General features: G+C 35.2%; 1 protein-coding gene across 2 annotated transcripts in view; it reads left to right on the top strand.

Moving 5' to 3' along the window:
- The window catches only part of ORC5 (origin recognition complex subunit 5), an 88533-nt gene that overhangs the window by 44829 nt on the left and 16877 nt on the right, over window positions 1-26827 (top strand). For both annotated transcript variants that reach the window (XM_032402328.1, XM_032402326.1), the window contains one exon: window positions 4991-5101. In XM_032402328.1, the coding sequence (XP_032258219.1) occupies window positions 4991-5101 (111 nt within the window). The remainder of the gene's footprint in view (window positions 1-4990; window positions 5102-26827) is intronic.

Below are 26827 nucleotides of genomic sequence, written 5' to 3'. Positions count from 1 at the left end.
GTTCTGATGAATTAACTTTTCAAATATTAGCTTCTAACATGTCTTCCTGAGACACTGATTAGATATGTCAGACCTTCCCACTCTGTCCTCTTCGTCTCTTAAGTCGTTCTTGTTCTTTATTACCTTTGGTCTCTGTGTGCTGTATTCTGGGTGATCTCTTCAGTTTGTGTTCTAACTTTCTCTCCGGCTTTGTCTCTTCTGGTTAAATCATTTTATAATTCCAGTAATGTCATTGTAATTTTTAGATGTTTCATTGGTTTATTTCAAGTTTGATTACTTTTATATTTTTTTAGTCCTATTTTTCTTTAACATAGAAATATTTTATATTCTCTTGTATATTCTAGTATTAGAAGTCCTTGTTGATCTACGAATTCTCCATTTTCTGTTTTTGCTGGTTCATGTGCATAATGCCTTGCTCCTGAACATTTTATTATTTTTAATTGTTGGCTGAACTTCATCTTGGAATTTTTGAGGCCTGAGGTGTGTTCCTTTAGAAAGGTTTTACATTTACTTCTGTGCAGGCACTTAAGAACACCAGTAACCTGTAATCATTTGAAATTCGGTTCTTAGCCGTGGGGGTTTTCAGACCACAGAGGTACTGTGAATTCTGCCCCCACATCAGCTTTAAGCCCCAGTTTCTAGTTGAAATTCTCAGGGAAGACTTTTGTCCTCCCTTCACAGAGTCAGAGTTTGGCAGGGAAATTTCCTTACCAGATCCATTTGCTTGGAATGGAAAATTTTTTTCTCGTATGGCCTCTTCACTGAGACGTCTCTGATTAGGCTTTCCACCCGTTGGCAGATTGTTGATTTTGAACCTTCTTTCTTATGTGTGTAGTTGCTTTGGGTAATAAAGGATTGTTAGGAGGGAGTACTTACAGCTGGGGTGGTCAGAGAAGGATCTGTGTGGCTTGCATATGAATGGGCACTCAAGAATGATGGGGACTGGGGCGCCTGGATGGCTCAGTTGGTTAAGTGTCTGCCTTTGGCTCAGGTCATGATCTCAGGGTCCTAAGATCAAGCCCCATGTCAGGCTCCCTGCTCAGCAGAGAGTCTGCTTCTCCCTCTCTTCCCCCCCCCCCCCCCCCCCCCCCCCCTTGTTCCCTCTTTCCCCCCCTGCTTTCTCTCTCAAAATAAAAAAAAAAAAAAAAAAAAAGGAATGGTGGGAACTGGATGTGCAAAGATGGGAGAAGGGCTATTTCACTTGAGGTAATGATTAGGGCCAAGAGCAGAGGTGAGAAAATGTAGGGCAAAAAAAAGAAGTAATGAAATGTAATTGGCTGAAGTGTGAAGTGAGTTTCAGAGAAAAGTCATGTGAGGCCAGGTTATGGAGGAATTTTATCACTCACCAGTTCCTTAAGGGAAGGAAGCCCATCTATTCACCTCTGTGTCTCAGCACTTGGTGGTATTTGCGGGTGTTTACAAATGAATAGGTAGAATAAAGAAAATTGAAGAATGAACATAAGGCTAAGAATTTTAGGCCTGTTCTTTAGACAGAGAAAACCCATTTAAGGATTTTGAGGTGGGAGATATATGAGTGCTGTATGAAGGTCAGTGAGGACTGTGACATCCTGGCACTTGAGACCACCCCTGTGGAATGAGTGGATTTTCACAAGCCCCAAGAAGGACAGTCTTGACAGAGAGAACCATATGAGCAAAGACCTCATGAAAATATCTCTAGTTGTAAAGGAACTGTAGTTCTCTTGATGGGATTCTTATTGATTTGACCTTTATAGTAGCCTCTTTTGTCTTTGGTTCATGTCACTGTAAAATCTGAGCTTAACTGAAAGCTCCCTGCGTCCCTAGTTTATATTTTTCTTCCCTCTCTTCCTGAAATCTTGATTGAATGCTTATTTTATGCCAGGCACTCTGCTGGATGCTATGGATAGAGCGGAGAACAGAATAGCCATTGTCTCTGCCTTCATGAGGCTCTTAATCTAATCAAGCCATTACACATTAAAAAGCAAACCACATGAATAATTATTGTAACAGTTGTTTTGAAAATACTGTATATCTTCAATTGTATAATTCTTTTTCTCTGTCCTCAGCTGACACTGATTTTTTAAGATTTTATTTTTTAATTCAACTAATGCCTGTGTGTGATACCAGATTATTTGCCCATCAGTTTATGTAGAAAAGCGACTGTTTTCCCCCTGTCCTCGCCCATAGTCTCATTCCCCTCTTCTCTGAATTGTTTCTAGTTTTAGTTTTTCTAGTATAAATATTCATAACTCTAAGTTTCTGTTTCTGTTTTTCTTGGTGTAACTTGACACCAAATTTGATGACATTTAACTCCTCAAAAATTTGATTTGATTTCCTTTTTTGATCTATTTTTACAGGCCTTCATTCTCTGTAATGAGTTCTATAGTGGATTTAGTAGGCATTTCTCAGACTTTGCCTTCCCCTCTAGGAGGGGAGCCAGTTTGCATGTATAGCACACAAAACCAGTTCAGTGAGGAAGGGAAATATCATATGTCTCATGTGCCACTAGAACACTTTAATTTTAAATTGGATATGTGTTTTCTAACCAGAAAATTTAAAAAGTGAAAATTCTTCCTTTCCAAGCAAACGGATTTGGTAAGGAGATTTCCCTGCCAAACTCTGACTCTTTGTGAAGGGAGGACAAAAGTCTTCCCTGAGAATTTCAACTAGAAACTAGGGCTTAACACTGATGTGGGGGCAGAATTCACAGTACTTCTGTGGTAGAGGGAGAGGGAGAGAGACAATCTCAAGCAGACTTTGCTCTGAGCGCGGAGCCAACATGGGACTGGATCTCATGACCCTCACATCATGACCTGAGCCAAAACCACAAGTCAGATGCTAAACTGGCTATGCCACCCAGGAGCCCCGATGTTAACCACTGTTCTTAAACTCACACAACCGGCAAATGATTAGTATCTAGAATTTTTTTTAAGACTTACATAAACCAGTAAGAGAAAGGCAAAAATCCAATCAATAAGTGGGTAAATGATACAAAAAGGAACCTGAATGTCTAACAAACCTGACATGATTATCAGCCTCATTCACTAATGACAGAAATTAATCTTTATTTTTATTTTTTTTGAGAATTGAAACTTTAAACAACAGCTGTTATTTCATGTTCTTGGATTGGCAAAACTGAAAAAAAAAAGTCTGATGATTTTATTGGTGAGAATGTAGAAGAGTAAGAGCCTGTGTATTCTGTGGGTTGGTGATAATAAAGTTAGTGTGTGGATGTACTTCGTATGGTCGCGAGAGGCTGGGCTGTGCTGTAGCGAGAAACAGACCCCGAACCTCAGTGGATTAGCATAACAAAGGTCTATATGTTGCTTGTGACACAGTGGAGTACGGGTTGGGTGGCCCTATTTGTAGTGATGCCAAGTAAAACATGGTGATTGCTAAAGTGGCCACCAAAGGGTAAGAAGATTAAAGGATTAAAAGAAGATTAAAGGTTTGAAAGGCCAGGCTTGGAAGTAGGTGATATCGCATTCACCCCCCAGTCATCTAAGGGCAGGAGATACTGACAAATGTAGTCTTCCCTGGGCCCCAGGCAGAAGTGTTGGTGATCATACAGCATTGTGTCTGCCCTCTGCTTTCTGCTTTAGTTTCTCAGTCCCACTTAGAGAAACTCACACATGTGCGCAAGGGGAAATGTACAGGATGGTCCATCACAGGGTTATTTGTGATGAGTTATAGTGATGAATTTTTAGAAGTAGATAGTGATTTGTCATAAAATGGAGTTCTGTAGGGTTGCTTAAAAATGGGACTTAGAAGTGCATGTATCCATATGGATAAACCTCAAAAAACATATTGAAGGAAAAAAGCAACTTGGTAGAGTGGTATGTCCAAAATAATATCATTTATATGAGATTAGATCTTGCAGACAATGCTGTATATTGTTTATGAATATATCTGTAGTAGCAGTATAAAAATCGTCATGGAAGTGGTAACAACAGCAAATTCTGGAGAGTGGTTCCATTTAGGGAGAAAATGGGATGTGAGAGAGGTGTAAGGGAGCTTCAGTTTATCTGTAATTGATCTACAGTTTTCTTTCTTTGCACATATCACATACTGTTAGGGCTTGATAAAATTGGGTGCTGGGCACATTATTATTCATTATATCAGCCTCTGTACTTTTCTAAATGTTTGAAGTATTTAATGAGAAAGGATATAAAATTTAAGACCTGGAAAATGATTTCTAAACTATTTTTTAGATATAAATAGCTGAGGTAAACATATACTTCATTTTGTAATTCTGTGTAGGCATTTAGGTATTTTTCTTTACAGTCATTCTTTAAAGAAATAGTTTTTCTAATGCATGTAAATACAGATTTCCATTTATTTGGCATCACTAATACAGAGTACTTACATTCTAAGAGCGCTACTAAAATTATCTTAGAGTGGACCTTGAGCACTTCAGTTTTCTGATGACAAGAAATTGTACCTTATGGTTTTGTACACAAATACGTACATTTTATGATCTTTCCATTTTTAAATTTTACGTTTTGTTTCAGGCTGACAGCTTATTCACAAATTATCAAGTCTTTTATTAGTTTTCTAAGCTAGTATTTACTATAACTGATCTTTTTAGAACTATTAATGTTGAACAAATGTATTTTCCTGGTGATGGCACAAAAAGGAATGACTAGTGAGAAATAAGGAGTAGGTTCTAGTCAAGGAGTTAGGACCTGGACCCTGGTTTTGGTTATGGACTATTATGACAAATGACCTGGCTTAACTCACTTACCATCTGGTTATAACAACAAAATTGGTGTGATGTTCAGGACTAGAAATGGATAACTTGTGAGCTGTTTATTTAATACCTGTTTATGCTAAGTCAGAAAATCTTAAAAATGTTGAAAGATAAGTCATTATATCAGCTAAGGTTTTAACGTAGAGACTAAAAGTTAGAATTGTTAGGATCTTTGAGGTACACGTATATTGTTACTGGGAATTTGTGGTACAGAAAGTGAGTTCTGCTATAAGAAGAAAATCTGTGTTCTTTTTGTTACAGACAAGCAATCATCTTCTCGGACCAAAACCATTTCCACTGGACAGATTATTAGCAATATTATATAGTATTGTGGACAGTAGAGTTGCTCCAACAGCAAACATCTTTTCCCAGGTAAGCTTGCTTAATAGGTTTTTATCTGTCCTCTCTGTCTTTATGGAATTCTCCAGGTAGTATAGTTGGTATAGTTCTAGCCATGTGGATTTTTAGTCAGCATGTATTACTGCTTTAACTAAGCAGTGAGCAGTGTTCTTGGTAAGTACTTGAAAACTCCAAATATAGACTCTTTGAGGGTATCCCTGAATCTGCTTCTATTTACAGTTATAACTTGATGACAACCAGCTTGATGTTTCCAGATGTTTTCTTTTTTCAATAAAGGAATTTTTAAATTAAATGCTTATAATTATCTTGCTGATCAAATAAGTGGCTTCATGATTAAATTGATGAATTATTATGTAGAAATATAATCTAATGAACACAAAATTTTTAAAAATGTATTTGTAAGGGACGCCTGGGTGGCTCAGTTGTTAAGCGTCTGCCTTTGGCTCAGGTCATGATCCCAGGGTCCTGGGATGGAGCCCCGCACCGGGCTCCCTGCTCCGCGGGAAGCCTGCTTCTCCCTCTGCCTGCCTCTCCTCTGCTTGTACTCTATCTCTCTCTCTCTGTCTCAAATAAAAATAAAATCTTTAAAAAAAAAAAAGTATTTGTAAGAACGTAATCTATAATATCCTTGTTCCTCATATATATGTCAACAGTATGATACTAAAAAATTTCCAGAATGATTAAGTTCTCAAAGTTTTCACTAGATGGCAGCAGTAGCATAAAAATATGAAATATGACTTCTTAAAAAAAATAAAGTCATTAAGCATTTTTTTTAGTTGACATTTTAAGAAAAATCTATTTATTAAAAATATAGTCACAATAGATTTCTCAAATGGTCCAGAAAAACAGTTCTTAGCACATGGTATGAATGGCTAGAAGATAAAACAAATGATGTGACTAGTATTATTAAAAAGCACTTCAGATTTTGCAGTGAGCATTTTGTTCTCTATATATGCTTTTAGGTTGAGAAATATATAAATACTAACATTTATGTTTAAATTCGCTGCAAATAAATTTAGTCCCTGAATGGATGTTTGACTTGTAATCTAATGTATGGTGGTAACTTTTTTTTTTTTAAGATTTTATTTATTTGAGAGAGGTAGAGAGCACGAGTTGGGGAGCAGGGTGGGCAGAGAGAGGGAGAAGCAGCTCATCCTGGGGCTTGATCCCAGGATCCCAGGATCCCCGGATCATGACCTGAGCTGAAGGCAGATGCTTAGCCGACTGAGCCAGCCAGGCGCCCCTATATGATGCTAACTTTTATTTATTCATTTAAAGAAGACTTTGAGAACCAAAAACAGATATGTTCTCAACGTTCTCAACGTTGAAGTTAGATAATTTTTATGTAAGTCAGCATTTATAGAAAATTGTATCTACATTTATTGTGTTCTTGAAGAAAGGTAATCTAGTTGGTTATTAGACTCTGTAAATAACTAGCTTAGGTAGGTAGATTGGCAGCCCTAATGCTGGTAACTTTAAAAATCTAATTCAGTTTTAATCTGTGTTATAAGGATTTTTTTCCATATTTTTAAAAAGTCATAGTGACTTTTTTTTTTTAAGATATTTATTTGAGAGAGAGAGAGAGAGAGCACAAGAGGGGGAAGGGTCAGAGGGAGAAGCAGGCTCCCCACTGAGCAAGGAGCCTGATGTGGAACTCGATCCCAGGACCCTGGGCTTAAGGCAGACGCTTAAGCTGACTGAACCACCCAGGCACCCCCTGAAATTAATTTTTAATCAGACTTACATTTTGTTAATAGCTTTCTACATATAGTAGATGATTTTTTTGTTTTTTGCTATCGCAATAACTATGAAACAGAAAGCAGGTATTATTATTTTTGTTAAAAGGAATTGAGCTTTAGAAAGGTTAAATGGTATTCCCAATATGATACAATGAGTAAATCTTTGAGAATCAAAGCCTAGAGAAGTGAGGTAGACAGTTAAGGAAGGCATTTGCACCACATGTGATTGTACTTCTCAAGTGCTCAAAAGCTACCTTTGTGCATAGGAGAGAGAGGGAAGGATAATAAATGTTTCTTCCTTTTGGAAAGCTTGTAATTTATTCTGGGGGAATAAAACATGTATAAAAATAATGGTGTAAGTCTGTAAATGGATGCTGGGTAGTGCTGCTGAGAATTTTAGAGCAGAGAGAGAGTGCTTCTGGATTGGGCAGGGTGAGAGAAAAACAGCTTCATAGAAAAGGTGAAAAATGGAGCTGGGCTGTAGAGAATGAGTAGGAGTTTTGTTTCTTTAAGTATTTCTAGTTTAAGTGATACCTGTTTATTGTACAAAAAAAATGAGAAATTGGGTAAATAAAAAGGAAAAGTAATAGATAAAGCTGACATCTTACTTCCAGTGGATAGAGTTAGAGCTTTAAGAAGGGGAGGTGATAGGAGCAAAGGGATAGGACTGGGAAAAAGCAAGACACATTTGTGAACTGTTGCCTCAGTTTCATTGAGAGTGGATGGGGTTGTATCGTAGTAGTGACAGCAGTCGTTGTCGCTGTGGTCCAGGACGAGTAGTCCTGCCATCACCGCACATCCTGCCTTGCTGTTGATGCCTTCCACATCGTACCTTACGTTGCTAGAGCGTTTGGCATCTTATAAAGTTTGCTGCGTACTAGGTTAATCTTTAGAAAAGGAGAGGGAACTGAAGCTCAGTGCCTCAAAGATCTGCCCAAGGCCACACAGCAAATCACTGGCAGCATCCAGACTTGGATGCAGATTTTCCCAGCAGCACGTCTACATTTATAGGGATAGACAGTCAAAACCAACAAGAGGTTGCTGATTTGGAGATTTACTAGCTACCCTGAGGATTTGATGAGAGAAGAACGGTATCACCAGTCTTTATGCTGTAATGTATGTAATTAAGAAACAGCTTGGCCTAAATGTATCTTTATTTTTTAAATGAAATGAAGTTCTCTTCAATCTTAACAGCCTAAATGAAGTTTTGTTAATTTCTTCTCATTAGCAGTAATCAAAATGATTAATTTTATATATTTAAAACATGGCTTTAAGTGAATTTGTGTTCATTTGATGACAGATCATTTAGGACTTGATCTCAGTGATTCCCATTTGGGATACAAAGGGTGAGATTATACAGAGGGATAGATGCAACTAACCCTAAGGAGTTGACCTCTACTTCTGCTTGGTCAATAAAGTATCCAAGAAAATCAAGTAGCATATATACTGTGTTTAAGAACAAAATGTGGCAGAAATCACATTCAGAAAAAGGCTGTTTCTTCCACAAGTTTATTTTCCTTTCCCATTGATTCCCAGTGACCTTTCCTATTTATATGGTTTCATTCAGCCATCAAACTTTACTCTTGCCCATAGGAATGACAATTTCCTTCAGTTCACTTAAATTTTTTTAAGCAAAAGAAGGATGCCGACATTTGTGTTGGCAGTGCTTATTTGATATGAACAGTAGATGGCGATATTGCTGCATTCTAGCTTTAAGATGAACTAAGGAAGCCGCGTTACCCCTTAATAGTCTTTCATGTTTAGAGAAAGCTGTTTGTTAAATGAACGCTTTGGTTTATTTGAACAAAAATACAATTGCCTGAAGATGTTTAATGATATATACGTGTGTGTATGCACACATGTGTACACGGTCATGAAAATGTAAATAAGATTGGTAAAGAATTGTGTTGCATGAGTATTTTCCACCTGGAAGTAGAGTGTTTTCCATTGGCTGTTAATGTGTCTATATGAGATGATAATGTATTATTTTTCTAATCATTTATTCCATATGCAACTGTTTTAAAGATTTATTTCGTGGTAATTTGCTGTTCTTTTAGTTTGAATTACCAGTTATATAATTATTATTTTTTTTTACATAAAACAAATTGATCAAATGTGGTATATATGTTCACAATTTTCTTGAAGTGCAATTTTATTTCCATTGCATTTTATTCAAATCTATTTAAATCTATTCTGTAAAAAAGTTATAAAAATAGTAGCTGAAGGAATCTTTAAAGTTAAAATTCCAATTGAGAATAATAATCAAATTCATAATAGTATTAGTAACAGTATTGTATTATAGTTGGTATTCTTCTGAATTTATTATCTATTAAATTGTAGGTAAAATTCTGTTAATTTTTTAGTCTCATAAATAGGTAAAAGAATATTAGCACATTTAATGTTTTATGTTAGATTAATGCTCAGATTTATCAAATTGAAATATGGTTTTAAAATTTTTCTGAGACTTTTAAGGTAAGTTTAGCCTTTCCAATTTAATATAATCTTGTAGTCAAGATCATGGATCATTTTAAAAATGTCAGTCACATAAAACAAATGTAGCTCTTATATATGTATATAAACTTTGTGAATGGCAAAGCATTAATTCTGGTGTTTTCATTCTTTTTGCCTGTTAGCGTGGCTAGAATGGGTAAACTATACCATTTACATGCAGGAAGTAGTAAAGTTTAGAGGTATTACCTTCAAATTTTAATTTGATCAGATATGTTATTGAAGACCATTTATCATCTTTAAAAGAGGTACTGTTGAATTGTCCTTTTTTTCCAGAAGTATATTAAAACCAGGTTACGCTTTTTTATTTTTTTATTTTTTCCTTGAAGAAAAATAATTTGGAAATTTTTGCATGATTTATTTCATCCTTTTGATATTTCTCTATCTTCTCTTACTCATCTTTGTCCACTTCCTCCATAGTCTTGTATTTAGGTGAAGATAGTAGGAACAGTTCTTTAATATTGTAGTCATGTATATTACTTATTTTAATATATTAAGTCATATTGCCTTCTCTTTTCTCAGAGGATAAACTTGCTGAAGAGTTTATTTCTAAAATTACTGGTAGTGGTTTCTAAAGTGACTTTTAAAAGGAAGATTATCTTTAAAAAATTAAGGAGATTTAATTACACATATATTACATATTAACATTGATCCTATTTGATTAGTTAGCATTTTGAAGAATTAGTTTTGAAGATAGTTTACTGTAATTGTACACTTCAGAAGCTTTAAAATAATATAATTGTTATATCCTGTATTATAAAAATGCACTCTAAATCAGTATCAAGAAGTAGCTGAAAGATAAGAAAAGGAGCATACATTGTTCCTTTAAGAAAAAGTTCTATGTACCATATAGACAAGTTGAATTTTTTCAGTAATTAATATCTAATTTCTGAATGGCTTTCTATTTAGGTGTGCATAATTTAATAAGGAAAAATTAAATTAAAATATTCTTACAAATTGGTTTTCATTTTTAAGAGTATAAAGAATTTTTTTTGAGCAAAGTATAATGTACAGATATATTTTTTTCAAAAATACACATTTCAATTTCTACTTTCTCTGCTTTTGAACTCACATCATGATACCATATACATAATGGAATATATTTGGACTGTATTTGTGACATCATTTTAATGTTGTATTAAAAGGTTGTATTAATGGTAGTAGCATTTAGATAACCTTAAGCTTTCTGCTCATTTAGTTGTTGGTTTTATAAGCTATACAGGATATATTTAAACTAATAATTGTGATATTTTCCAAATCATCATCTGTCAGAATGCAGATGATAATTTAGTTATTTTATCTGTGAGAGCTTTTTGAAGCAGATTCTTCATCTCTAATTTACCATAGCTGGAAGATGTTTTTGCTACACTTGTTAGGGCCGCTAACCTTTTATTCAACCAAAAACAGATTTTTGGCATTTTTCTTCAAATATAGGTAGCTGTTCAGTAAATTTATATAATTTTCTGGTTTTTTTTTTTTACAGTATAGAAGGGATTTTGCTAATATTATTTAACTTGAAAACATTTAAAAATAAAAATTTCAATCTAATTAATCTACTTAATTCATACTTCAAAGTTAGTGTTTACCTTCTTTCCTTGGTTGGGATTAAGTTTTTCTTTCTCTGCTTAAGATTTCATTTAACAGATCCTTATTGAGGCCTGCTATGTTGCAGGCACTGTGTTAGATAAAGAGAATATGAATGTGAAGAGAATGCTGCTTCTGCCCTCAGGACTTCCGAGTCAGTCTGTGGCTTCCATGGTCCTTCATTTGGTCTTGGGGCATCTGCCCTCTTCTAGCTTGTACTAGGGTTAATGGCCTATGTGTGTATTTACTGGGAGGACTGAATGAAGGAACTGATACTTAATACTTAAAGGGAAAACTAATACTTAAATATTTAAGGTGACTAGATAAAAATAGAATTTTTCACTTCAGTAGTCCCTGTTATTTGATAATATAGGTATTTGAATGTCTTCTTCCAAGTAAAATGAACAAACTTGTTTGTTGAATCTTTCCTTCTGACATGCCTTGAACTTAGTGTTGTGGAGCATGATTGTTTAATACCTGTGTCATAACTAAATTTTGCTAATACCCAATTAAATTTAGTTGTAACTAAATTAGATTCTGTTAGTTGTGTCTATTGGTATCAAACAATCTCAGTTAAGACTTGAAACTTGTTAAGTTATGGACAAATAAGCAGTGTATTTTATTTGGCTTATTATAAACTAAGTGGGACTTAAAAAGTTACATGGATGTATTTCAAATACTTTATGATTAAAAGTTACCCTAGGGGCGCCTGGGTGGCTCAGTTGGTTAAGCGTCTACCTTTGGCTCAGGTTATGATTCCGGGGTTCTGGGATCAAGCCCCACATTGGGCTTCCTGCTCAGCAGGGAGTCTGCTTCTCTCTCTGCCTGCCGCTCCCCCTGCTTGTGCTCTCTCTCTCTATCAAATAAATAAAATATTAAAAAAAAAATAAAAAAATAAAAGTTACCCTATTATGTCAGTCCTTTATATACAATATTTCAAACTATTTTTGTAAATTTTTAACCAAATAAGCTGATTTTATAGACTTATAAACCTCTTTACCTTAAAAATTAGTTTATTGTATAATATTACAGTTATTTGATTTATATTTTTACAGAAAAAGTAATAACATTTATCGAATGCTAGTCACATAACATCAGAAATCATAGTTGATGAAATATTATCCCATGCATGTTTTGATTAGGTGAGAATGTGAACCTTGTAAACATAAAGGGTAACATCCTAAAATCTAGCTATAATATATTCATATGAAGTGACTTTAAGTATGATTATTTTCTTTATATTAAGGTTGGCAAACAGCGGTTTTCCTGAAAACAAATTCTGTGCGTACTAGAGTATTAGAAAATGTGAAAAGCTATTCTTCTGTGATTTCTCTGTGCTTCATTTGGCTTGTGCCAGCATTCCAGTACTCTCTGTAATATCCAACTTAAATACTTGATGCTATTAAGGTAAATTATATAAATCACAGAAAATATCTTGAATGCTAACATTTTCTAATAATCTTACTATTTTTTTTTCTTAACCATAACTGAGACCGTGGGACATTTCATTGCAAACATGGTAAAGGAGGCTTACTTAATGCCTCCTTCACTGATGACGAGGTCGGCAGGGGTGCTGTCTGACAGAGGCAGACCCTTCTCCAGCAGTGAAGGGCCCGACTGCCGTGGTGCTCGGTCTCCACTGGTGCAATAAATTAGATTCTCAGATCCACTCTTACAGGACCCTGATGTGGGTGTGCTTCTATTCTGCCGTCAGACACTCTGTAGTAGGTGCCTATTTCCAGAGATTTTTAAAAAACTATTTGGGGAGGGCGCCTGGGTGGCTCAGTTGGTTAAGCGACTGCCTTTAGCTCAGGTCATGATCCTGGAGTCCTAGGATCGAGTCCCACATCAGGCTCCCTGCTCAGCGGGGAGCCTGCTTCTCCCTCTGACCCTCCCCCTTCTCATGCTCCCTCTCATTCTCTCTCTCTCTCCTCTCAAATAAATAAATTAAAAAAAAAAAAACTATTTGGGGATATTTCATATTTGAAAACTGTAAAGTTACTTTGGTGGTAAGGAATACTAATATTAATTATTACCAAGGATGAAAAAAAGCACAGTATATTTTACTCTGTTGCCCAGGGGTAAAAGTTGAATTTCTTGTTGTCATTTGTAAGAGAACAGTGTTTACCCCTACTGTGCTCTTCTCTTGTCTTCCCTAAATGTGATACTAAATTTCATCAGTGTAGCCACTTTGTCCTTGTGAATATATTAGCCCAGCAATAGGCATTTTTACTGAACTCTAGAAAAATGGAACCATTGCTTAAGGGTGACATGTAAAATACTGCCTAAGGGATGAAAAAAAATTGCATAAATTATGCTTTCAACTTCTGAGTAAAATAATGCATTGGTACCTTATTTTTGTAGGCAATATTTTATAGCCACCTTTCTCAAAGCTTAGTAGTGCTTCTAATAAATATCTCAAATGTATACCCTTTGGTCACATTTTGGGGGGAAATGTATTCAACACCAATAAATTTTATTTGACTTGGCAGATTTTTTTTTTTTTGCTGGAAGCACTGAAAAACACATGGAGGTATGTGCTTGCATGTGCCTATTTAAGAAAATCTGTACTATTAATATAGTGACTATATAGGCAAATGCATACCTTAGTTAGAGCTTTATGACTAGTTTGTTTCAACGAGGAAAGGAGTTTTAATAAGAACAGTTTAGGAGATAAATGATTTGGAAAAATCTACGTTATTGAAATGTGTGCTATATTTTAAAATACTTTTATAAAAAGATTAGAAGAAATGTTGATGCTTAAGGGGATTTCCAATGAGAAATTGTCTTGATTTCTTGTCAGCTTGCAACTAATTGGAGTCCTTTGGAGGACATTGACCTCACCTGCCCATACAAAGACATATTTCAGTTTCTCATAGTGAGAAATTGGGGTTCTCAGTGCCAAGTCATCTATAGAACCTAATTGCTCCCTCACCTTGGACACCCTAAATGTGATAGAGTTGAATTCTTAGAATCAAAAGTAATCATGCCCTGTTAGGAATCAGAAAGGGAAATAAGTGTACCCACAACTGTCTTATCTACTCCCTTAACTTCAATGCTGTGTGCCTGCTGATGTCTTTTGAATCCTTTATTTCTAGCCATTATCCTCTCTAGTTCTGGACCCAAATTGCCAACTGAACAATCATACCTGAACGTGCCATATCCATCACACACTGACACATCCAAACCAAAAATTATTCCCTAAACCTTTTTTCTGTTTTTCAGCCTTACCTAGATTTCAAAACTAATCATTTATTTTTTCATCCTTTAACAAAGCACATACTTTGTGGCATGCACGATTGTTAGGTGCTAGAAAAACAAAGATAATACAGGTTTTTTTAATTTCAGTGGAGAAATCATCTCTGAACACTTTTGTTTCCCTGTAGTTGGTCACCAAGTCCAGTCTGTTTTTCCTCCTAAGTACAAATGTCTCTTGGACTTAACTCCTTTCTTCCCACCCATGCTGCCATTGCCTTAAATACATAGCTTCATTATCTCTTAGACGAGTGCACCAGCATCCTGACTGGTCTCCCTGTCACCATGTACTTCTGAATTTATCTTCCATACAGTCGTCAGCATAAATCTTAAAAAATAAATTTGATCTTGTTTTTCTGCTTACACTTTTTTAAATGAATTACATTATCTGTAAAATCAGTTCTCCATTCCATAGCATTTCCTGTAAGGTTCTTCACAGACTGGCCCCATTTTCTGCCACTTTCTTTATTCACCCTCTACACCATTCACCATAAACTGTTTCCTCTCTGAAAACACACCAGTTTTTCTTTTGTATTGTTACATGTGCTGTCTCCCAGCCACTGTTGAGCTCTCTTTTATGCTTCGTGCTCTGCACTCCCAAATGCCATTTCTCAATGACTCCACATTTTGCCTCCCTCCCTATTACTCATTCTCTTCTCTATAATCAGATAGTTGAGTTTATACATATCACTAGCATCCCTCTCATATTGTGTCATTACCATTTTATTATGTGTTTGTCTTCTCTGATATATTGAGTTCTTTGAGGTCGCAAAGACCTTTGTCTTTTCATTTTTGTGTCTCAGTGCCTTCAGCATGAGATTCACTCATTGAATGGTCTCCCATTCTCCTAAGCTTGCATTATGGCCTTCCTAGATATGAATGATTTGTCGTCATTTGTGTGCTAATAAGTTCCAGAGATTATAGGCGCTCTCTTTAGTCCTCTGTGTAAAAACATACATGCCAGTTTTTGTTTATCTGAGCATAAGTGAAGACTAATAATAGTCTACTCCCGCCTTTCTTTTTTTTGAAATAAAAATTCCAAAGGTGAATTTCCAGAGGTGATGATTTTAAGTTGAGCAGCTTTGACAGCATTTGCCTATCCCTTCCATTGCCGCACTCATCAGCTCTACCTTGTGTGTGTAAAACTGTCTTGAACTCTCTTGATGTCCGCCACATGCTCATGAACTATCACGTCACCTGAAATCAGATCAAATGTGGTGCTTGTTGGGTTGTATGAACCTCATGCATTAACATATCATGTGTTAAGTTCTTTTATTTAAATAATTTAGTATGTTTCAGGTTGTAAATCTCCTCCAGGACAAACAAGACAGGGTATTTCACAAATCAATTGACATAGATACCAACCCATGAAAGTATAAAAATAACGAGCATGTTAAAAATTAATTACAGTTGTAAATTGATTTCCTTTTGTTGGCAGAAAGAACATAGTTTATTAGCCCAGGAGCAGGTTCACACTGTTTTAACATCAAGCACTTCCAGCTGAAGCTTGTTAGTGACTGCCTCTCAGATTAAGAAAAAAAATCCTCACTGTGGTACATGAACTCCTCTTGTTAAGACATAAATAATCAGCTCATCCCCTACGTGGATGAGAACAAAGAACATAATAGTACACAGAGCAAAGATTAAGTAAATATTGCACAACCTCATTTAACATGTAAATTTAAAAATATCCAAGTATAAGGAGGTTTTCACTTGTAATTTTTCTTTGCGAATGCCTCCCTCATGACCTAGGAACTAGTCAGAGGGGAAAAATAGATACTTTGGCATTTGACTTAGGCAGATTGATTATTTTAAGCTAAAGTAAAATAAAATTAATTATGGTCAATATTGCTGGTAGTACATGAAAGCTAGGGAAATACTGTTTTCTTTGATAGCAAGATGCTTCAGATTTTTAGGAGTTTTATTTTTAAACCAAGGATTAATTTTATTTTGAGGAAAATCATCAATGGCAACATATGACTCAAACTTAACACTAATATTAACTAGTTCCCATAGCTCTCTCCCCCCCACCCCCAGCTGTTTCTCAAGTTTTGTCCATTTCCTCTGCTAAATCCTGATTTCTTCTAGTACAGCATTTTTTTTTTTAACTTTATTCTGTATTTCCTAGCACCAAATCTAAATCCTGACTTGGAAAAAGAAAACCCACTCCCTAGGCTACTTTCATACTCATTTGAATTTCATTCATTTGAATTTGAGCTTGACACAATAGACAAGAAAAGCATCTGTGGAACACAATTAAAAATCTGAAAATTATTGACAAAAGAATATGCCTTAATAGGTAATAGAAACCAAAAAGGGGGGGCGTAATAATATCCCCACAAAAATTTAAACTTATTTAAATAATTAAAATGATACTTCTTGGAATGATTTCAGTGTTTCAGGAAAGACCTTTTCATTGCCTTTGCTTTTTAAAATTTTAATGTTTATCCTAACTTAGTGTTTTCAACTGTTACATATTTTGTATGATTTATTATAATAATTTTTTTGTAAATGATCTTTAATCCACAAATGTGTGAGAAATTTTGCTTTATAATACCATTTTTAGTGTTATGTAATTTCAGGTTTTAAGAAATCATGCTTTTCCCCACTTTAAATTGTCTTTTAAAAATTAAACCTTAAAAACAGTAATTTTATATCTAGTGTGCAGTCTAATTTACGAAAGTTAACATTTCATTAGGTTAGTAAATTCCACTTTAATATTTTACTTTGGTGACATCACACCCCTCACATCTGATAATTTTGTTCACAGGATTGTTGATTATTCTCAAGGCTATTACCTGTATCCCTGGCGCAGGACATTTGCCTATGTTGAGATATTTCTTTATCCTTTTGCTACAGTTTCATTAAGGTCTTTGTTTTGTCTGCAGTGTCTTTGCTGCTGGGTTTCTAACCCCCTTTCAGCGTGTAATGCTTCCAGAGTTGTCATTTTACTCACTTCTTCCGTAAAGCTTTCTTTAGTCTGTCCCAACAAAGGTATCTCTTCCTGTATTCTGCAGCTCCCTTTTGGGGTAGTGTAAGGAATATTGGCTTTGGATTTAGATGGTACTCAAATTCAGTGCTGCTCTTAGAACTGTTAGCTCAGTGACCTTAAACATTTACTAACCTCTTTGAGGTTGTTTCTTCATTTGGAAAAAAAGGTTTATGTATAGTACCTAATTCATGGTGGGGTTCTTGTGAGGACTGAAGACATTAAAATGCCTACCCAGTGTCTCTATCTGTAATTTTGAGATCTAGATCTATCAATGTCTGTATCTGATCTATAGAGCTTGGACTCAATAATAAATTCCAGTCCTCATACCACTGTTACCCATGGTCTCTAATATTAACCAGTCCCATAGCTCTCCCCTCCCCACCCCCCCTCATGTTTTGTCCATATCCTCTGCTAGATCCTGAAGGAAGGAAGGAATGCCAGGTTACATATGTGTCATTCTCAGGAATTTTGAGGGACACTAGAAGAAAAGATAAAAACACTGACTGGGGTCTTTAGCACAGTAGTTAATAGGTTTGGCAGACCACCTTCTAATATTCATCAGCACCCAAAGTGAGACATTATTTTGGCTAAACATTTTTAATGTGTTAAACATTCTTAAGATTAAGTGCTTAATTTAAAATTTATTATTACAACTCAAATTTTTTTTTGTAAACCTCTAACATGGTGTACATGTTGTATGTATTCTCTTTCACTGGGACTTTTGGATTAAATAATTTTGCAACATCTGCTAAAGTGCCTCAACATATTTGTTTGGGGTGACTGACCAGGGACTGATAATGCCATTCATCCTTTTATGATGTCTGTTTTCTCATCCGTAAAATGAGGCATTGATCTCCAAGGTTTTCAGACCTGATAGACTAGCTCAGAATTTTATCTTGTAGTCATTTTTATATTGAAGCATAAATAGCCCCCACACAAACAAAAAACTTTCACAGTTTTAAGAAATAGAAATAAAAAGTAAATTTTGGGAAAATGTGGAACAATCAGGCTGGGATTTACATAATAATAGTTTTGCTATAATCATATGTTCTAGAGGAAATAAGTTGTACAAGTCACAGGTTTGTAGCAACTTTGTGAGACCTTTATGGGCTCAGAGCATGAAACCAGCAGCTACAAATGCTTTGCGGCTGAACCATAAGTCATAACTAATCATCTGGCTTTCAGTAAGAAAATCTGTAATCTGTATGCTTTTAAAAATCTACGTAGCCACACCACAGTAACGTATCAGTATTGAAATAATTACCATCTCTAATTTGCCCATTTTAAGCAATATTTTATCAAGTAGTTTCTTTAAATCCCTGTAAATATGAGTCAAAAAATGTTTTTATTTCTACAGGTAGATATTTGTAACTTCATAGGTACTTAAACATTTTGAGAAAAAATTTATTCTGGCAGTTTATAAGGTCTTTCTCAAAGCCCTCTGTATTTTGTGTATTTTATCACTGTATGTATGTATGTTTTTATTGGGGTATAATTGATATATAACATTATCTTAGTCTCAGGTGTATAACACAAGGAATCGAGATTTGCATATACTATGAAATGATCACCATAGTAAGTCTAGATAATATTTTTCACTATACATCGTTAGAAATTTTTTTCTTGTGTATTTATTTTATTGGATCTTGTGTGTTTATTTTTTAAATAAGCTTTTTTGGGGAGGTAATTGTAGATTCACATGCAATTGTAAGAAATAATAGGGGCTCTTCCTCTATGCCCTTTATTCAATTTCCCCCAAAGGTTATATCTTACAAAACTACAGTGTCACAAACAGGAGTTTGACATTCATGCAATCCACTGATCTTATTCAAATTTCCCACTTTTATATATCTTTATTTTTGTGTATGTCTGTGCATACTTGGTTATGTGAAATTTTATCCCATGTGTAGGTTTGTATATCTACCACTATAGTCAAGATACAGACCAGTGACCTCACCACAATGTTTTTATAACCATACACACCTCTTTCCCGCTCCCTCTGCCAATCCCTGACAACCACCAGTCTCCATCTCTAAAAGTTTTGTCAGTTCAAAATTGTTTTAGGGGCACCTGGGTGGCTCAGTCGGTTAAGCGTCTGCCTTCGACTCAGGTCATGATCCTGGGGTTGTGGGGTTAAGCCCCACATGGGGCTCCTGTTCAGCGGGAAGCCTGCTTCTCCCTCTCCCCCTCTGCTGCTCCCCCTGCTTGTATTCTCTCTGTAAAATAAATATATAAAATCTTTAAAAAAAGAATTTTTATAAACAGAATTATTAGTATGTAATGTTTTGAGATTGCCTTTTCCCACTCAGCATAATTAACTCCTTTGAGATTCATCCAAATTGTTGCATGTGTCATAGTTCATTCTTTTTCTTATTGCTGGGTTATATTCCATGATATGGATGTACCACAGTTTGTTTAACCATTCACTCCTTGAAGGACATCTGGGCTCTCCCATTCTTTGTTTTGTTTTTGTATAGTTTTGTTTTTGGCTGTTATAAATAAAGCTGTATGAGCATTCATGTATAGGTTTTTGTGTGAACATGCAGTTTGCTGGGATAAATGCGCAGTGGTGCAATTGCTAGGTAATAATTGGATATTTGTTTTATAAGTGATGTCAGTGTTTTACCACTTCCTGTGAAGTATGGTAATCTTACTTCCATTCAGATCCCTTTGCTTTCCCACTTGCTTTCTTTTCTTTTTTTTTTAAGATTCATCCACTTATTTTTTTCTGGCCTTTTTTTTTTTTTTTTTTTAGTTTCAGAGGTAGAATTTAGTGATTCGTCAGTTGCATATAACATCCAGTGCTCATTACATCAAGTGCCCTCCTTAATGCCCATCACCCAATTACCCCATCCCCCCACCCACCTCCCCTCCAGCAACCCTGTTTGTTTCCTAGAGTTCTGCATCTTTTATGGTTTGCCTCCCTTTCAATTTTCATCTTATTTCATTTTTCCTTCCCTTCCCCTATGTTCATCTGTTTTGTTTCTTAAATTCCACATATGAGTGAAATCATATGGTATTTGTCTTCTCTGACTGACTCATTTCACTTAGCATAATACTTTCTAGTTCCATCCAGATTGTTGCAAATGGCAAGGTTTCATTCTTTTTGATAGCTGAGTAATATTCCAAGATATATATATATATGTGTGTGGGGGTGTGTGTGTGTGTATACACACACACACACCCCACATCTTCTTTATCCATTCATCCATTGTTGGACATCTGGGCTCTTTCCATATTTTGGCTATTGTGGACATTGCTGCTATAAACATGTAAGGGATGCATGTGCCCCTTCAAATCACTATGTTTGTATCCTTTGGATAAATACCTAGTAGTGCAATTGCTGGGTCATAGGATGGCTCTATTTTTTAACTTTTTGAGGAACCTCCATACTATTTTCCAGAGTGGCTGCACCAGCTTGCATTCCCACCAACAGTGTAGGAGGGTTCCCCTGTCTCCGCATCCTCGCCAACATCTGTCGTTTCCTGAGTTGTTAATTTTAGCCATTCTGACTGGTGTGAGGTGGTATCTCGTTGTGGTTTTGATATTGTCTTGAGTGTCAGGTGGTGGTATAGTTTTTAATCAGATGTGATTTAGAAAATTCATGAGGAGATAGTCTATTTGATTTATCTGTATTTCTCCTCTTTCCACTGTTCTGTCTTGTTTCTTGGAACTCAGGGTTCCTCCTTCTACCATTTACTTTTTGTTCGAAGAAATTCCTTTAATCATGTTTTAAAGGTAGGTCTGCTAACGACAGATTCTTTAGTTTTCCCTTATTTAAGAATGTCTTTATTTCTACTTTATTCATGAAGGGTAGTGTTTTGAGACATAGAACTCACAAGTGCCAGCTTTGTGGGGGGCAGGATTTGTGTTCAGTCCAGGGAGGAATAAGCCTACCTGGGGAGCTTTCTGTTCTGGATTGGGAATTAGGGGATGCTAGGCCTGGATCACTTTGTGCTATTGTGTGGAGAATCACAGGACTCCCTGCTTTTATGTTGTTCCTCCAGTCCTGGGTCCCTAAGTAGTCTACCTTCCTCTTTCCACCTTTCAGAGTCCTCCTTTGGCTTCTTAGGTTATTTCCAGGGTGTATAGTTGTCCAGGGAAGAACAGTAAATATGAATCTATTCCATCTTGTCTGGACCAGAAGTTCTCCTGTATTTTAATTTAATTTTATTTTTTATATTTTCTTTCTAGCCCTACTTTCTAGGCTCTTTGTTAGTATTTGTTTATACAGAATATTCAAGGGTAATTCAATTGCATGAGAAACCTTCTGTAAATTAGTGCTAACATTTTTTCCAGAATATTCAAGTATATTTTACCATTATTTAGGGAATTTATCCCCAATCAGGATTAAATCCTTTTAAGACATTAGTTTTATTGACTGCAGTATATTCCAGTTTATTCTTCTTTGCTAGAAACAGAGCCTTACTCAGAATAACTTCTTGCATTTGGGGCCTTACCAATGGGAATGACTCTAACAACAGGATTGGTTGCTGTGGCAGATGAGAACGACTATCATCCCACCTCTACCTTATGCATGCACATGTACCCACACAGAACCGGGACACTGTATATATAATGAATTTGGTCCCAAGTACCTTCACCGTCTAGAGACTTCTGCCATATTTCCACTGATCATATCAAAATATTTAGGTATTAATGCCAGCCTGGAGATATGATTTCATTATGTTATCATGAACATTTTAAGTTGGGCAAACAAGTATATCAGTAGATGCACAGTACTTAGAGCAGCTCAGGAAGTGCTCTAAAAAGTTTCATGAATATGCAATTAGAAATAAAAATTAGATAATTTTTATGAATTGGCTAATGGAGAGGAAGGTAGATATTCTTTTTTAGGTTGTAAAATTTTTATTTTTTAAAAGTTAACGTGCATAAAAGGAAACTGAAAAACCCAAGAAACAAAGAACAAAGTCATCCATACTCAGGAGCAGTTTACAGTTTGACTTCTAGGTCCCATGTGTGTATCTACACAAGGAAGCATTTTAATGTAATGAAGATCGTACAGTTATGTATCATGCTTTTTCACACACCATGAATATTTACCATTTCAAAGTCCCCAAACTAAGAGTATTTTGATAACCAAGAATACAACTCCATCTGAAAGAAAAAAAATGTAATCCTGCCTTTCTTGGCAACAAAAATTTCCTAAAAGACAAAAATGGCAACAGGCCTCTAGATAAAGATATTGGCAGAGTTACAATTAAAATACTGCATTCGCTTAATGTTCAATTTAAAACGGAGACATAAAGTAACAGAGTACACAACATGTAATGCTTCTAAAAGAATTCATTATCCAGTCTGTACTATGCAGATATTAGCAAGGAGGTATGTTTGCATTGAATCACTTAATGTATTCCTATCGTACAACCAAAGAGACGCACACACATTAACAGTTATCATTACAATGTAAATAAGAACACATCCGCATACATCTCTCCTTCTACACTTCCTTCTGCCCCTCTGCTGCCAACCTTATAAGTCCTGACATTTCTCAGAGACAGCTTAACAATTCCATGTCCAGGATGCTTCTTTCTTATCAATAACAAAAAGAAACTTATAAATTGTTTAATTTGCTAGCTGTACATTTCATCATACATCGTCACCTCAGGGCATCCAAAAAGCTTAGATGTTACAAAATAATGAACCTTGTCCACGACAAACACAGGTACTTCATAAAAACGCATATACAGACCTACGGTTATAACCTAAAAGGGTCTTCTAGATGTGGAGATACTAGCAAAAAGCCCTTCCCTTCACCCCTCCTCTGCTCCCTCCACCATTTTAATGACTAAGTATAGGACTACATCTAGCTCTAAGAGGTGGATTAACAGACACTCCCAGAACAGTCCTGAGGAGGGTAGATATTCTTGAACTTACACGTGTATAGAAATAATTTTCCGAAAGATTCATATATTTTCTTCTGCAAGTTTTCATTTAGGTATGAGTTAATATGTTTGAGATCCAAAATGTTCATGCTACAAGTTAATCTTTGTACATGATTTTTTTCAGTTTTATTCTAGCAATATTTTAATAAACTCGCAGAGTACTTTTAAATTGTTGGTACATTTGTACATTGCTTTATGTCGTATTCTCTAAAACTCTATTTGTATGTTTTTGTTCATATGGTAAGATCAAGGAATAAAAAAAAATCTCTGAAATTAGTAATTTTTAATTTGAAAATCACACCCTAATTTAATTACTTCATTTTGGTTTTAGATTTTTTTGTGTATTAGCTCTTCCTAAATCATACCCTCCTCCCCCTTCCCAAATTGAGCAGCCATCTTAGTAATAGTTTGGAAATGCCTTTTGACTGCTCTGTCTTAAAGTGATACTGTATCCTTCGCACAATTTACATGATTATCCATGGAATTCTAGTAGTGACTTTAAGGGACTATCTAGTTCAACTTAACTGCCTTTAGAATTTTGTTGAAGCTAATGTGATAAAAGTAATAAAAGTAAGCTATCCAAAAATATTCTTGAAATTCTAACTTAAGACAGATTTTTGTGTTTCTTTATGAAAAAATATATAAGAATAATTTAGCATACAATTTGAGTTAAAGGATTAAATATATGAGAGTATTTGAATCTCAGCAAAGTAGAAGTTATAAGAAATACAAGGAGGCGCCACTGGCAGAGTAAAAAGGTAATTAATGTTTTCTTCTGTTTTAAAAGGAAACTACTAAAGAAACCTGCGTTTAATAATAAGATTAATGTGAGTTTCAAATGACTATTACTAACGTACTTTAGCAAATGAATCCCTTACAGAAAAACAGAAAAGATTGAAGTTAATGAATGTATTTTGCCGTAGGAAACTGTGTTAATTCTTTTCTATATATCCTTCTTAAAATTTCGGCCTGCTTTCTCATCATGATTCCTACCTGCTTCCAAAATAGGAAGGATGACAAGTTTGTCTTGATGTTCAGTGGTGTGTACTCTTCCTCCAAAGACCCCTGTTATTCCTGCTGTTGATCTTTGCTGTGTCTCATCCCTTCATAGTAAAGATCTCAAGCAACCCATCTTGTAAGAGAGATGAGTACTGGGCATGCATGTTGTCATTATTAAGTGAACCTTTTTTTGTTGCTAAGATTTTATTTATTTGAGAGAGAGAAAGAGAGAGAGCGAGAGCATGAGCAGGGGGAGGGTCAGAGGAGAAGCAGACCCCCCGCTGAGCAGGGAGCCCGCTGCGGGACTTGATCCTGGGACTCCAGGATCATGACCTGAGCCGAAGGCAGTCGCTTAACCAACTGAGCCACCCAGGCGCCTAAGTGAACCTTTCTTTAAATCTCTTTTAAAATCTGTTTTATCTGTGTTGATATACCATTTAGTTGGTATTTGACATATCTCGTTCTGTCCTTTGACTTTTAACTTTCCCATATTCTTCTGTTTTCGAGGTATCTCTTCTAAACAGTATATAGTTGGATTTATTTTTTTTCAGGCAATCTTTGTTTTTAATTTTCAGCAATTAGTTTACTTTTAATATAATTACTAGTATAATTTTGTTTATATCTATTTTATACTTTCTATTTTTGTTTCTTTCTTTTGGATTGATTATTTTTATAATTCAGTTTTTCCTCTACTAATTTAGAAGTACATACTCTTGTTTCTGTCCTCTTAGTTGTTACTCTAAAAATTAGAACATTCATACTTATCAAAGTCAAAATTTAGTAAGTACTAGTATTTTTTCAGATACCATGGGACCTTAGAACATTTTTAACTTCATTTTCTGTACTCCCAATTTATATATTACTGGTATTGTGCACTTTACTCTTATTTTTAAACCCATAATACATTATTGTTATCATTTCTGCAGGCACATCCATTTAGATTTACCATCGTATTTTCTACTCTCTTCATTCTTTATTCCTTCTTGCATTTCACCTTTTAATGGGATGCCTTCCCCTTTACCGGGCAGTACATTTTAGTAATTTCCTTGAGTAGGGATCTCTTGGTAGCAAACCTTTGATTGTTCTTAGTTTGGAAATGCATTTAATTCATCCTCAGTGTTAAAAGATTGTTTTTTTCTGGGTGTACAATTCTGAGTTAACAGTGATTTTCTTCAGTACATTGAAGCTATCTTTTCACTATTTTATGGCTTTCATTGTTCTTAAGAAATCTGTAGGTCCAACTGCCACTTGTTGGAAAGTAATGTGTTTTCTTCTCTAGCTACTTTTAAGAACTCCTCTTGTGGGCTACACTTTCACTATGATGTGTCTAGGTGTGGATTTCTTTTGATTCCTCCTTCTCTGGATTTATTTAGCTCTTTAATTCTGTGCTTTGGTGTTTTCATCTCCTCAAATGAATTCCCATCTGTTACCTCTTCAGATACTGCTTGTGCCCCCTTTTGTCCATCTCTGTTTTCTTTCTAGATCTTTGATTAGAAATATGTTCAGTCATCTCTTTCATATTTTCCCTCTTTGTATCTCTGTACTCTGCATTTTGGTTAATTTCTTCAGAACTGTTCTCATGTTCCTTAATTTTCTCTACAGCTGGGTCCAAACTGCCATATAATTTTTAATTTGTTATATTTTTAATACAGATATTTTTAGCCTGCAGATAGTTTTAGGTTTTACTTCATGTTTCTAAACAAGTCAAGCATGGTATATTATTCAGAAAGCTATAGGAAATTCAGTGTTTTCAAATAAAATAATATAGTTTTAAATAAATTAATGAGCTGTTAGAAAAACTCATTAAATTTGAAATTGAAAAATAATGCTAATAGGTAGTAATAATATAAATAATACCTTATATTACTAAATACTGTGTTCCAGGCACTGTGCTAAGTGTTTTACAGATGACCTCATTTGATGGGCACATCACTATTTCACACTTTTGTTTTTGTTTTTTTTTAAAGATTTTATTTATTTATTTGACAGAGAGAAGGACAGTGAGAGAGGGAACACGAGCAGGGGGAGTGGGAGAGGGAGAAGTAGGCTTCCCGCCGAGCAGGGAGCCCGATGCGGGACTTGACCCCAGGACCCCGGGATCATGACCTGAGCCAAAGGCAGACACTTAACGACTGAGCCACCCAGGTGCCCTTATTTCACACATTTTTAACAACTAACTTAATTTTAATCATTTTTGTTTCATTGAACTTTAACTCCTACACTAGGTAAATGGAAGCTCTTATTTTTTATAAAAATGTTGAATAAGTTGAAATTTTTTTTTACCATTCATTAACTTTACTCATATGTGCATATAAAATGTTACTAAGGAAAGCATTTACTAGCTTATGAAATCATTTTTGCCTTGAATCAGTTTTACTTTCCTTATATCTTCATGGGATGAGGTAAAAATACTAACAACAGAAATAACTTCATTTAGAAAATAGCAGTAATCTGTGCCAGCTGTAGGCTACTTTGGATTCTCTTTGATTTTGTATCACCTGGATTCCCATTTCTATCATTTCATTTTCCTCTTTGCATTTCCAGTGAAAATGTGAAGGAATTTTATGGGATTGAAATGATTTAATTACCTATTTGACTCTTTTCATTTTAATTCCTATCTAATTCAAAATCAGTCAAGAAAACAAGGTCTTTTTACTTTTCACCTAATAATACCTGTTCTTAAACTTTCAAAAATTAAAGGTAATGATTAAAAAATATTCTTTTTACATCCCTATTGTAATACATACCAATTTTG

This window comes from Phoca vitulina, unplaced genomic scaffold (genome assembly GCF_004348235.1).
Source record: "Phoca vitulina isolate PV1807 unplaced genomic scaffold, GSC_HSeal_1.0 scaffold4, whole genome shotgun sequence".
In the NCBI taxonomy this organism is placed as follows: domain Eukaryota; kingdom Metazoa; phylum Chordata; class Mammalia; order Carnivora; family Phocidae; genus Phoca; species Phoca vitulina.
Note: the sequence above shows the minus strand (reverse complement) of the source record. Positions and strands in the feature narration are given on the sequence as shown.